At 35.7% G+C, this 12,131-nt stretch overlaps 3 protein-coding genes across 4 annotated transcripts; 2 read left to right on the top strand and 1 right to left on the bottom strand.

The window, feature by feature from the left end:
- Nucleotides 1-1,502: 1,502 nt before the first annotated feature.
- On the top strand, nucleotides 1,503-4,633 carry LOC112695397 (peroxisome biogenesis protein 12). Its single transcript, XM_025747733.2, has 8 exons — nucleotides 1,503-2,245; nucleotides 2,344-2,584; nucleotides 2,664-2,773; nucleotides 3,016-3,090; nucleotides 3,302-3,388; nucleotides 3,757-3,843; nucleotides 4,041-4,178; nucleotides 4,299-4,633. The coding sequence occupies exons 1-8, from the start codon at nucleotides 1,877-1,879 to the stop codon at nucleotides 4,368-4,370; spliced, it is 1,179 nt and encodes a 392-aa protein (XP_025603518.1). The 5' UTR covers nucleotides 1,503-1,876; the 3' UTR covers nucleotides 4,371-4,633.
- LOC112695396 (uncharacterized) lies at nucleotides 4,594-6,366 on the bottom strand. Its single transcript, XM_025747732.3, has 3 exons — nucleotides 6,226-6,366; nucleotides 5,043-6,135; nucleotides 4,594-4,913 (listed from the first exon to the last, which is right to left on the bottom strand). Exons 1-3 carry the CDS (start codon nucleotides 6,312-6,314, stop codon nucleotides 4,833-4,835), a joined length of 1,263 nt encoding a protein of 420 aa, XP_025603517.1. The 5' UTR covers nucleotides 6,315-6,366; the 3' UTR covers nucleotides 4,594-4,832.
- A 2,146-nt stretch (nucleotides 6,367-8,512) lies between these two features.
- Nucleotides 8,513-12,095, top strand: LOC112695395 (uncharacterized). Of its 2 annotated transcripts, XM_025747730.3 has the most exons (9): nucleotides 8,513-8,783; nucleotides 9,059-9,333; nucleotides 9,772-10,145; nucleotides 10,294-10,543; nucleotides 10,656-10,821; nucleotides 10,891-10,993; nucleotides 11,126-11,254; nucleotides 11,369-11,584; nucleotides 11,689-12,095. In XM_025747730.3, the coding sequence occupies exons 2-9, from the start codon at nucleotides 9,090-9,092 to the stop codon at nucleotides 11,968-11,970; spliced, it is 1,764 nt and encodes a 587-aa protein (XP_025603515.1). In that variant the 5' UTR covers nucleotides 8,513-8,783; nucleotides 9,059-9,089; the 3' UTR covers nucleotides 11,971-12,095. The 2 variants fall into 2 exon arrangements, with proteins under 2 accessions (XP_025603515.1, XP_025603516.1); XM_025747731.3 differs by lacking the exon at nucleotides 8,513-8,783 and having other exon boundaries at nucleotides 8,788-9,333.
- Nucleotides 12,096-12,131: the final 36 nt, after the last annotated feature.

The following is a 12,131-nucleotide window of genomic DNA, read 5'->3' as shown; positions in this document are numbered from 1 at the left end:
AAATACCATGCAATATATATCAAAGCATTTTAATAATCTGTTCATATATTGGCATATTGCTAAGACATATATAAAGTATATATATTACAAATTTTTAATCAATTCTTCCTAGATTAACAATGGAAGCCCCTTTTCAATCCTCCGTTAGAGCGATAGGACTTTTAGACTTATCATCTTCAGATTTTACAGTTTCCTCGAGAGCCGTTCTAATAACGTTACTTTCATGTTGTGCTCTACATTCTGAGTCTCCAATATATCGAACATCTGTTTCACAGCTTCGGAGATGACACCAGCATCACTCGACAATTCGCTATTCTGCACGATGAAGAGCACAAAAGGATAATTAGATTTCAATACAAAATATTTGAGCAGACATAAAAAGCAATTAAAACAGGGGAATATTGAATATTTCCTGCACCGTCGATATTCCCTATCCCACCGGTATTTTCAGTTGGGAGTGTTTGATATAAATTTCTCAAGAAGAGGAACATTTCAAGCAACGGTTAAAAATAAGAACATTCATTACCAGTCAACATGATTTTAAAAAACGGTAAGTCAAGAGACATTATAATTACCAAGCATTGAGTCATAAGCCTGCACCACTCTCTCATGATACATAAAGAGATTGATATACGATTCTAATGGTGGAATTGAATAATTGGTGATAGATTATTCACCAATTTATAATGTTAATATTAAAGAAAAGATAAGATTAAAGTATTTAAATCAAAATAAAGTCTTAAAAATTGAAGATAAAATTTTAAAGTTAAGATAGATGAATAATAAGATAATAATTTATAAAAATAATAAGAAAATTGAAAATGGCGTAGTACACAATTTAATTGATTGGGTAACACAACCAATCGATTGAATTGGCAAATCCATATTATTTTGATGACTTCAATCGATTGAATTGTGAGACCTCAAGTTGCTTTGGAGCATTTAATCGATTGGGTAGTATAAGAAATCGATTGAATTTTAAAAAACCAACATTTTAGTCATCGTTCAATCAATTGGGTAATATAACCAATCGATTGATTTTTGCGAAAACCATGCTGCCTTACAATTTTCAATCGATTGTTTTGTGATAACTTGTAGTCCAATCGATTGAGTTATGAAACCTGAAATTCAATTTATTGTTTTGATAATCCAATCAATTGATTTTCAAATAAACACAATTACGAATGTCACGGATTAAATATAAACTTTTAATTAATTGGAATGGCCAAAAAATTATTTTTTTATTGTTAATGAACATAATAGATTAATAATAAAATAATAATTTATAAAATAAAAAAATAATTTTTATAATTAAATAAAATATATAAAATTAATTTGTAATTAAAATTTTAAAAAAATTATTTAATAATTATTAAAAAAATTTAAAAAATATATTTTGTTATGAGAATATTTAATTTAATAGTCTAAATATTTTGGAACAATCGAATATACTGCTGAGTTTCTTTGACTAAGAGTGAAGAGAAGTGTGTTTGAAGTGTGAGGGATTAGTGTTTTGTCTTCCTTTCTAACAATCTAAACGGCGTCGTTTAAATTGGTTACGTGTATTTCTAACGTGCCAGTTCAGCTTCCATCAACAGTGTTAATGAGAAAAATGACAAAGAACTAACGCCAGGATTAAAATAGAGATCGCGTGATCTTTTAGAACCATTTTAACTATTTACTCAATTTGATTCGGTAGCAGAATCACTTTTGCGCAAACGCAAAGGAGGAAGGATCCTTCCATCCCTACCAAGAAACAATCTTCGAGCATAGAGTCAGTAATCACGAATGAATTTTGAGTAAAAGCTGTAAGCTCAAACATATATGAACGAAGACGCAAGGCGGTGCAAGAGTAAGAAAGAAAGGATAAGAAGATATGCTGTTTCAGGTGGGGGGCCAAGGCAGCCGCCCCACGTTCTTCGAGATGGCGGCGGCCCAGCAGCTCCCCGCCAGCCTACGCGCCGCCCTCACTTACTCTTTGGGAGTCTTTGCCCTCCGCCGCCCCTTCCTCCACCGCCTCCTCGACTACGAACATGAATCCTTCGCCCTCCTCATGCTCATCCTCGAAACTCACAGCTTGCGAACCACAGATGCTTCCTTTGCTGAATCTCTCTACGGTCTCCGAAGAAGACCCGTCAATGTTGCCCTCAAGATTGATGCTTCCACCGTTTCCCCCAATTCCGATGACGCTGCTCCCAATTCAGGTTTACAAAGGCGCCAGAAAGTTCTCTCTGTTGTTTTTCTGGTAACCCTAGTTCTCTCTTTCTTCCTAATTTGCTTCAATTGGAGAACATTGCTGTACTATAGATAGTGGTAGCTAGCTGAATCTGCGTGTGTTTCTAGGTTGTGTTGCCCTATTTGAAGTCTAAGTTGCATTCAATCTACAACAAAGAAAGGGAAGCTAGGCTGCAGGCTACCCTCTGGGGTGATGATCAAAATGAAGGCTTTGATGCCACCCTCGGCTTCGAAGAGTCGAGGAGAACATTGGATTCTGATGCCAATGCATCTATTAGGGAGCGCGTCAGGAAGAGAGTTCAAAAGATTGTGGGGTTTTGCTACCCTTGGCTACATGCTACTACAGAGGGTATGTGTGTTCTGCTGTTTGTTATCTTGCTGAGACTTCGGATTCACTGATTCTTAATATCTTAACAATGTCACTGCAGGTTTGCAATTTGCTTACCAGCTATTATACCTTTTGGATGCCACTGGATACTACTCATTTGCATTGCATGCAGTTGGGATACAAGTGTGCCGAGCTACAGGGCAAGAGATGGTACATATTTAGGATATTATAAAATCTGTCACACTACATTACTTTTATGTAATCTGGTTATCTGTTATTTCTACTTTCTTGTTTGGATCAATTGTTTCCAAGCTTGCCGTATATTAGCAAACATTGTTACTCGTGTACTTGAGTGCTGTTTTGTGGTGGGTGAATGAGAATAGACATGTTGTTTGCATTTTTTCATTTCTTGTTTCACTGAATTGGGTTTTGTTCCTTTCATGGGATTATAGATGGATACCTCTTCAAGAATTTCAAAGATACGTAGCCGAGAACGTGAGAGACTTCGTGGTCCTCAATGGTTGAAGGTATTTATCAATTAAATGCTAATTTAGATCAGTTTATTTCGTATTTAAAACATCAAAAGCTTTTTTCTTTTTTGTTATTTTATTCATATTGTTCTGCCTATCCAAAGTCAAGATTCATTTTAACATTTGCAATCTTGACTTTGAATAAATGTTATGCTTTTTGTCCACATGAATCACCTTATATGATTATGTGATATATGTCACAATGCAGACCTTGCAAGGAGCACTGCTCAGCTGTATGTACACTGTACTGGATTATGCGCAAACTGGTTTGATTGCAGCTGTGTTCTTCTTTAAAGTGAGATGTCTTTTTCCCTCTTGATAAGTTTTGTTACTTAATATAGTAAAACAGTAAGCCAAAAATAATACTCAATCTTCTTAAACTTTGGTGTGTGTTGTAGCTTGTTTTATATATTGTTTGTTGGCTTAGTTTTCTTCAAGTCAACAAAATTAACAACACCCACTATGGTATAGCCAACAGAGTTTTGGTTGGTACTATTGCCTGGGTGGTTCAGAAATCTTTTTGAGTGGTCTGTGTTCAACTTCTTCTGTCAAGTGGTACTTAAGTAATCTACCAGTGATGTGTGGTTAAATATGTTAGTTTGAGGAACATACTAGTTGAGACAGAGCACAATCATTAACACGTAATTTATGTGGAACATATAGATGATGGAATGGTGGTATCAGTCAGCCGAGGAGCGAATGTCAGCCCCGACAGTATATCCTCCACCCCCTCCTCCTCCTCCTCCAAAGGTAAAACGTTTTGTTTTTCATCTTCTTTCTTCGTCAGTGTACTTCTATACATGTAAAATTGGTGTTTGAATCATACTGATTGAATAGGTCTACTTGCATCCTCTCTATGAACCGTTCAAAAAATTGTGTTGGGCCATTGGCTAATATATATTCATACAACCAGTGGGCCATTGGCTAATATATATTCATACAACCAGGTAGCGAAAGAGGGAATCCCGCTGCCATCTGACAGAACAATTTGCCCCTTGTGCTCACAGAAGCGTGCAAATCCATCTGTAGTTACAATTTCGGGCTTTGTCTTTTGCTATGCTTGCATATTTAAGTATATTACACAGGTGAGAATTCAATCTTGTAAGAGTTGGCAGGACGTAACGTTTGTGATGTCAAGTGTTAAATTCAACATGTATCACTTCTATTCCCTAATTTGTTTTGTTTATTGTGGTTCCTCATTACAGTATAAGCGTTGCCCAGTTACGCTGATGCCTGCAACAGTTGAGCAGATAAGGAGACTATTTCATGATGTCTAGGTCTCACGTGGCTACAAGATTCTCAATTGTGGTTTTAGTTATATGTACATCTCTCTTAGTCTCTTCTATGTAGGGATGGGGGGTTTCACCTTTAGTATGGTAGGTACACGATGCAGAAGAGGAATGATTTTTGTTATTTTCCTCGTATTCATCCGCATAAAGTTCCAGCTATAACGAGCATGAATGTATGTATGTATGTTACTTATAAAGCAATAAACAATAGTTACTGCAAAAAAGCAAAGGCAAGATTTGCTTGTCCTTAATTATAGTTGCGCTTATAATATATCATTAGCAGCAGCAAAACTGCGGAAGTAATAATCTTGAAACTATGTACGCATCAAATGCTCCAAGAGTACTCATTAAGATTCCTTTTTTTATTATTAAGAAAAATGAACCATATTATTCTAAGGCTAACCACGCTTCATGCACAACGAAAGAACGCAAGAACCATGGGACGCGAGCTCAAACTTCACAAACACTTTCTTCGAACGCTCTTTCTAGTCTTGTCTTACATGTTGAAGAACTTGATTTCAGTTTTGCATCCTGCAACACCAGCAATTCTCTGGTTAAGTTTAATAAAACTTTAATTCAACTAACATACAGGTTTATTATGCACTATTGATATATCAACTACCTAACCTAATTATCAACTTATAACACTAAATGTAGTACCTTTCTTCCACTGTTGTTCAAGCTTGACTCCATGTCCTGACCAGTATGAGTCCAGTAGCTGCCAACAGTACCTATGATGGGGGTCTCGTCGGGGCTCTTGCTTCTAGTCCTTCTTGAAGATCTTGATAGGGAATGCATCCTGATCTCTTCAACTGTCAATGCTCCTAGAATTGGTCTATCCTCATTACTCCATGAGGATCCTCTACCTCCCTTTGGTGTCTGTTCTCCCACTGAACTTTTGTTCACCGAAACAGGCGTGCCTTCGGGTTCAACCAACCAGCTGGATAGGCTGGTGTCAACGCCAATCTCTAGCTTGTTATCATTCGCCTTCTGCCTTGCCTTGCATTTTGAGAGCTTCATATTTGGCTCTGGACTGAGGGATATTGCTATGTCCTCCACTGCTGAATTGTTGATGTTTTCTTTATCATTGTTCTTCAGTGACTTAAGCAATGTGGATTTGGCCACCCTCCCTTGTGTATCAACATTCTCAATTGGATTCAACACAGAGGAAACATCATAAACTCTTTCTTGAGTTTCTTCTTTCTTGTCCTGCCTCAGGCTATTAACTTCGGTCTCCGCTATTTCAGCCGATGAAATTGGTTTCCTATAATCAGTCGACAGCGAAAACAACGACTCTGAAGACTCTTCTTGAATTCCATTGACATCACCACCTTCTTCTCTGGCAATGCAATTTTGTTGCTCAGCAGGTTTTTCTATGTCTGCTTCCTTGTCGGATGAAAAGAATCCAGCCGGCTTGGACGAGTTCCCTTGAACCTTTTCCCGAACAGTTGGTGTGCTTGATCCTAATGCTTCAGAATCCTCGTCTCTAACTCCAAGAAGAAGTTGTTGCTGCTGCTGCATTGGACTGTTAACTTCAGTAGTGTCAGCATTTTGAGCAGCAGAAATCTGTTTAGCGGAGCCAATGGAGAGAGAAAACAACGACTCCGAAAACTCTTGTTCTCCTTCTCCTTCTCCTTGGCGTTCATCTTTCTTCTCACCTCTTCTTCCAAGTCTCTCTTCTTCATCCTTGGTAGGTGTTGCCGCATGAGCTGCTTCAGCACTTTGATTCAATAATTCATATTGCAATTCGATTCTGATATGAAAATGACGGATAAAGAAAGTTCAAAATAAATAAAGGAATAAAACAAAATAAACAAAAAGCATGGAAAGCTAGCAAGCTTACTTGGAATGAAGGGACTGTGTAGCAGTTGGATTGGAGCGTTTAGAGCGTTTGCAAGAACCAAAACAAGTAGGTAGAAAGCACCTCATCATGAATGGATATAGTTGAGAAAAAGGTCACTTTCTAAAGAGAAAGAAAAAAGCGGAGAGGGGATTGAGGAACTGAAATGGAAGAAAAGAGGGAGGAAGGTAGCGAGCTTTTGAAATTTGACCGTTGAGATTCTCGTCTATCTCTGGGCCCACCCATTTATGTGGACTCTACTACTTGAACAGGTTTGACTTTGACCACTCACTCCACTTCAATTATTTATTCATAATCATACATCTGTTTTTGACACAAATAGTAGGTATTAATAACTCATTTTCCATCAAGGACAAAAGGGAATAATTTTGTAGCTCTGGATTTTGTTAAGGGAAGAAATGTTTCTCAATGACTTATTTCAAGATGGACAACTGATATTTAACACTATTTAATAATGTTATTGACAATTTTTATATGAAGTTAATTAGAGAATGGAAATTTTTTTAGTAAATAAATTTTAATTTTTTTTAAAAAATTAAAAATTGTAATAAAAAATAACTGATATAAAACTAATTCTTTATAAGTCAAAAAGAATTATCTAGCACCGGAGTCTTTTTTTTTTGTTGGACTACTTTTTCGGTTGGTGCAACTTTGCTAATTAATATGATTTTCAAATATGCTTTCATCTTCTTTCATTAAATTGAATAATAATAATGAGTGACAAGTTATATATTTCAGTGACACAGTTATATTCACAAGTTAAATGTACAAGATTTACCAAGGGCCCTATTGCGCACTATCCTGCAAAAGCCAAAGAGGAATTTTAGATGACAATTTTTGGGACTCCAAATCCATGCAGATTCTCTCGCTTTTCTCTCATACGTCCATTCCCATCTCATTTCCCAATGAAAAATGACGAAAACAAAATCACCCATCATGTTATTTGAACTACTTTAATCAACTCAGTTAATATTATATTCTGCTCCTCATTTATTAATAATTATATCACACCTGATATTTTGTGTAACTATGGTATGCTTATTACGTAAAATAAACATTTAATTTGAAGTAAAAAAAATACAAAATTAATTTAACCCCAAAATTTTCAATATTATTTTGAAGCAAAAGAAATACTATTATATTATACATTAATATGAGGGGGTGTTCAAATCTAAATCGATCCAAATTAAATCGTCCATCCAATTCAATTCAAATCAAAAATCGATTAAAACCGCACTAATTCGAATTTGATTGGATTCTATTTTTTACAAACTGCTGGATTAGATCGGATTTCGGATCTATTTTTTATAACCGATCCAATCCAATTCAAATCGCACAATGTACTATAATATTATTATTTTATTATTATATTTACAATTATACTTATAAGATGTTCAATTTGTTATACATTTTTCTATTATTCATGTATTATTATTATTTAATAAAAATTTTATGTTCAAAATGTTATTTATTTATTTATTTTAACTAACCTATAATTTTATTTTTATTGTTATGTTATGTTGATTTTTTAAGATATTGTTAAGACTTATTATATTATTGTTGGTTATTTAAAATTTGATGTTGAGACTTGTTATATGTATTTAATTTTTTTATTTAAAAAATCACAAATCTAAACCGCTTGTAATCGGATCGTATTTTCAAAAAAGTTCATCCAATTCAAACCGTCACATAAATTAAAATATTGGATGGCTTTTTTCTTTAAAATCGAAGCAATCCGTAAACACCCCCTAATTAATATGGTCTTTGGAGTAGTAAGGACTAGGAGTACTATAATTGATAATTTTCAGTTCAAGATCCAAAACCAGCATCCAAGTATCCAACCCCCTTTTAAATGAATTTTATTATAAGCCAGAATAAAAATATTTAATTAGAAAAAGAATAAATAACCATAATTGAAAAGCAAAAAGAAGAAAGGAAAAGTGTATCACAGCCAAGAGGCTCTCCAAAAAGAGAACAACTCTATATTCGTTTTGTTTTAACTAATCACAATTAGAGCTCACATAATTTTCAAAAAGAGAAAGTCAACATAGCATGCATGGAAAGTTTGTGTGTGGTTCCATTCCTTCTGTCCATATCCAAAAACCACCATAACAATTAGATGAATGACTGTTGTAATTAATAATAAGATTAAAGAAAAAAAAGGATTAATTAATTGGAGGCTTAGCTTTTGGTTGAGCTGAGGGAAGTTCATCTAGAAATGTGAGAGGGGACCAGCCATACATTGCAACAAAGCATAGAGCCATAGATTGAGTGAGTGATAATCATCAGAATATATAAATCAAGTGGCAACTTCACCAGCTGCCACCAAATCTAACCTTCTTTCTTTCTTTCTTTATTTCTTTATTTCCATTGGAGATTGGTGTTACTAACTCTTACTATTAATAATAATAATATTAAAAGCACAAGAAAGAAAGGGTGTGCAGGTAAAAATCAGGCTCCACAGACACTGTTTCTCTAAAAAGTTGTTGCCACTCACATTCTTATCTTGTTTCACGGATTGTGTTTTTGTTTTTTTCATGGTACGTCACCTTCTTCCTCTTCTTCCCCTCAAAACTTTGCTTGCTTATGCCGTATTATAAAAGTATTCTCCTCTTCTTGGGTGATTAATTATTTAGTGATTATTAGACATTGTTCTTTAATCTTTACACTTAAAGAAGAAAACTATGCATGTGAATTCTATTTCCTTATTCCTAGCTCCATCCAAAAGTAGCGGGGATGCTTTTCTTGCTCCATCAACATCATTGACCTCTTTAGTCTTTCCCTCTCTTCATAGACTTTTTTTCTGCCTTTGAAGCTTCTTGAAGGAGCCTAATTGCCAGAAAACCATGGAGGCAGTGAATCAGAAATCTCTTGAGAGAGCGGTTTCAATGAGAGCCTTGCAAATGGGAAACTCATTTCCATGTATGGTTTGTGTTGTTGGATTCCTCTTTGGAGTGTGCCTTGCCTCTTTCATCTTGGCTGCTCTTACTTCCACTGGAACCTTTCAGCTTGGCATTGGTCGCTTCTCATTCTCAATGCTTAATTTAACATTCCATTCTGACTCTCTTTCTCACTCTAATAATACCATAAGTAAGTCAATCTTCTTCTACTTTTGATTATCTTTATTTCTATGTTTCTGTTTTTGTTTCTACCATTTGATGATGGTTCTTAATTGAAGTGGAACATGACAAATTCAGTACACTTTGTTAATCTTGTTGAAAAAGGAACAACAATTATTGGCTAAATTTAAAGCAAAGAATATTGGATTCTTCAATTGATGATTAGATGAATGAATGAATAAATTCTAAGGCTTGTACCTGAAGCAACTTGAAATCATACCAACACTTTCTTTAGGCTACTCTGTCCGAATATGGCACATTATTTTGCATTGCATAATCAATCAATATTAAATTTTCTTGGGACATTCTTGCAGTTATCAATTTGGATATGATCAATTTTATAGGGGTCTTAGATTATATAAATGTCAAATGTCATAATTTATTTTTTCTCTTATGGTGACAAGAACAGACTGCAATGTTAATGCTAAGGGAACACAGAGGCTAACAGATTTCAACAGCAGAAAAGATAAAGAAAATGAGGATAGTGTCTCTATGCTTTATTCAGGTTGGAGTTGTGTGTTAACTAAATCTGAAAGTGAGGCAAATGAGTGCTTGCACAAACTTGGAATCAGTAGGTCCATTTTGCCTTATGCCCCACATTTGGAAGACTGCAAAGCCAGGACACAGCTATTCGAACGTCTCGATAAGCGAACAGGAAATGAGAACTTCCCTCAATGGACAAGTTGGAAAGGATTTTTGGACATGCACCATGTTGCTACAACCAGTGACCAGACTCAAAATTTCAGGCATCAAGCTGTAACTAAGGGTGCTTATCCACCTTGGGTATGTCTTTTTAGTATTTGTGCCATATTGTTAGATTTCTTCGGCATAAGGTCGAATCGCGTAAGCTAGACTCACCAATTATAATGTCAACTACTTGCCGGTTCAAACTTCAAACTTAAACCATTTTCTTATTATAAGCTTTTGGCAGATTGCAGGATCTGATGAAGAAAATTACCCATTGACTAGGAAAGTGCAACGTGACATATGGATCCATCAGCATCCCTTAAACTGCAGCAATCCGGATGTCAAGTTCCTTGTAGCTGACTGGGAAAAATTACCAGGATTCGGCATTGGTGCTCAGTTTGCTGGAATGAGTGGACTCCTTGCTATTGCAATCAATGAAGGCAGAGTTCTTGTAACTAAATATTACAATAGAGCTGACCATGGTGGCTGCAAAGGTATAATTAAAAAGACCAATACAGTTGCTTGCTTCATCTCTTCTGATTTAGGTTCAATTCAGTTTTAACAACTTTTGCATACAATCATTGTGAACATAAAATGTGTATGCAGGGTCTTCCCGGTCTAGTTGGAGTTGTTACTTCTTTCCAGAAGCCTCCCTAGAGTGTCGTCGACGAGCATTAGAACTAATGAAAAGCGAAGATGCTTGGAGTAAAGGAATTTTGACTGTGAAAGAAAATTACACATCAAAGCATATATGGGCAGGGCCAACTCCTAGGTAGGTTCCAACTACAACTGCAGTTATACATTAATGATTACTTAAAGAATTTTAGTTTTTATGGTGCAGAATATGGGGTGAACCGTGGAGGTATCTGCAACCAACAACTGATATAAATGGCAGCTTGATTACTTCACATAGAAAGATGGATATGCGGTGGTGGAGGGCACAGGTAGGGTACTCATAAGAAATGCATAAAAGAGTTATGTCCACATTTTCCCAATTTTCTTCAGTGATCAGTTTCCCTCTTATTTTGTGTGACTGCTTCATGAAGTCATGTTGATGCCACAAATATTGTTTCCAGGCTGTGCGTTACTTAATGAGGTTCCCAACTGAGTACACATGCAGCCTATTGAATGAAGCTCGACATGCTGCATTCGGAAAATTAGCTGCGAAAATGGTGCATGAAGGTCTTGCTGGAGACTGGACAAAGGTTAACTTACTAAAATACTTTTTGGGACAAAAAAGACTGACTTAGAGAAGAATATACATGACCATGAAAATTGCTTTTGATTTTGTTATAATTTTGCTTCTGGTGGTATTTCAGGGAAGTAATAATAAGCCAAGATCTGAAATTGATGAATATGTGTGGTCCAATCACAAGCCATGGGTTCCTAGGCCTCTTCTAAGCATGCATGTAAGGATGGGAGACAAAGCATGTGAAATGAAAGTGGTTGAATTTGAAGAATACATGCATCTTGCTGATAGGATTAGGAGGCACTTCCCAAACCTCAACAACATTTGGCTCTCCACTGAGATGCAGGTACTAGTACTACTACTACTACTACTACTACACATCTACTTAATTTTTCAAACGTTGTTCTTGTTAAAAGTGTCTGACATTACTAAGAACCTAACTTGATTCAGGAAGTCATTGACAAAACCAAAGAATATTCTCATTGGAACTTTCACTATACAAAGGTAAGACGCCAAGACAGGATGAATGTGTCAATGGCTGAGTATGAAGCCAGCCTTGGGAGGGAGACCAGCACCAATTACCCACTGGTTAATTTCCTCATGGCTGCTGACTCTGATTTCTTCATTGGAGCATTGGGTTCTTCATGGTGCTTCCTCATAGATGGTATGAGAAATACTGGGGGGAAGGTAATGGCTGGCTATTTGAGCGTTAACAAAGACAGATTTTGGTAGAATAATTCTACCTCTTGTAAATTAATATATAGTTATTAAGTCTTTTATTTTTGTTGATATGACATGGATTCTTTGTAGTATGTGTCAAAAATAGTTCGTGGAAATAAGATTAAAGTTCTTTACTATTTCCGGTTTATGATGTTTCCTTTTCAAAAGAAGAT

This window comes from Arachis hypogaea, chromosome 6, assembly GCF_003086295.3.
Source record: "Arachis hypogaea cultivar Tifrunner chromosome 6, arahy.Tifrunner.gnm2.J5K5, whole genome shotgun sequence".
Classification (NCBI taxonomy): domain Eukaryota; kingdom Viridiplantae; phylum Streptophyta; class Magnoliopsida; order Fabales; family Fabaceae; genus Arachis; species Arachis hypogaea.
This window is presented reverse-complemented; position numbering and strand designations above follow the sequence as displayed.

Coding starts and splice junctions, on each gene's coding strand:
- LOC112695397 (XM_025747733.2), top strand. CDS start 1,877: ATGCTGTTTCAGGTGGGGGGCCAAGGCAGCCGCCCCACGTTCTTCGAG. Junction 2,774..3,015: donor GAGCTACAGGGCAAGAGATG/GTACATATTTAG, acceptor ATGGGATTATAG/ATGGATACCTCTTCAAGAAT. Junction 4,179..4,298: donor TATTTAAGTATATTACACAG/GTGAGAATTCAA, acceptor TCCTCATTACAG/TATAAGCGTTGCCCAGTTAC.
- LOC112695396 (XM_025747732.3), bottom strand. CDS start 6,314: ATGATGAGGTGCTTTCTACCTACTTGTTTTGGTTCTTGCAAACGCTCT. Junction 6,136..6,225: donor ACACAGTCCCTTCATTCCAA/GTAAGCTTGCTA, acceptor TTTTCATATCAG/AATCGAATTGCAATATGAAT. Junction 4,914..5,042: donor TGAACAACAGTGGAAGAAAG/GTACTACATTTA, acceptor CTGGTGTTGCAG/GATGCAAAACTGAAATCAAG.
- LOC112695395 (XM_025747730.3), top strand. CDS start 9,090: ATGGAGGCAGTGAATCAGAAATCTCTTGAGAGAGCGGTTTCAATGAGA. Junction 9,334..9,771: donor TCACTCTAATAATACCATAA/GTAAGTCAATCT, acceptor TGACAAGAACAG/ACTGCAATGTTAATGCTAAG. Junction 10,544..10,655: donor TGACCATGGTGGCTGCAAAG/GTATAATTAAAA, acceptor ATGTGTATGCAG/GGTCTTCCCGGTCTAGTTGG.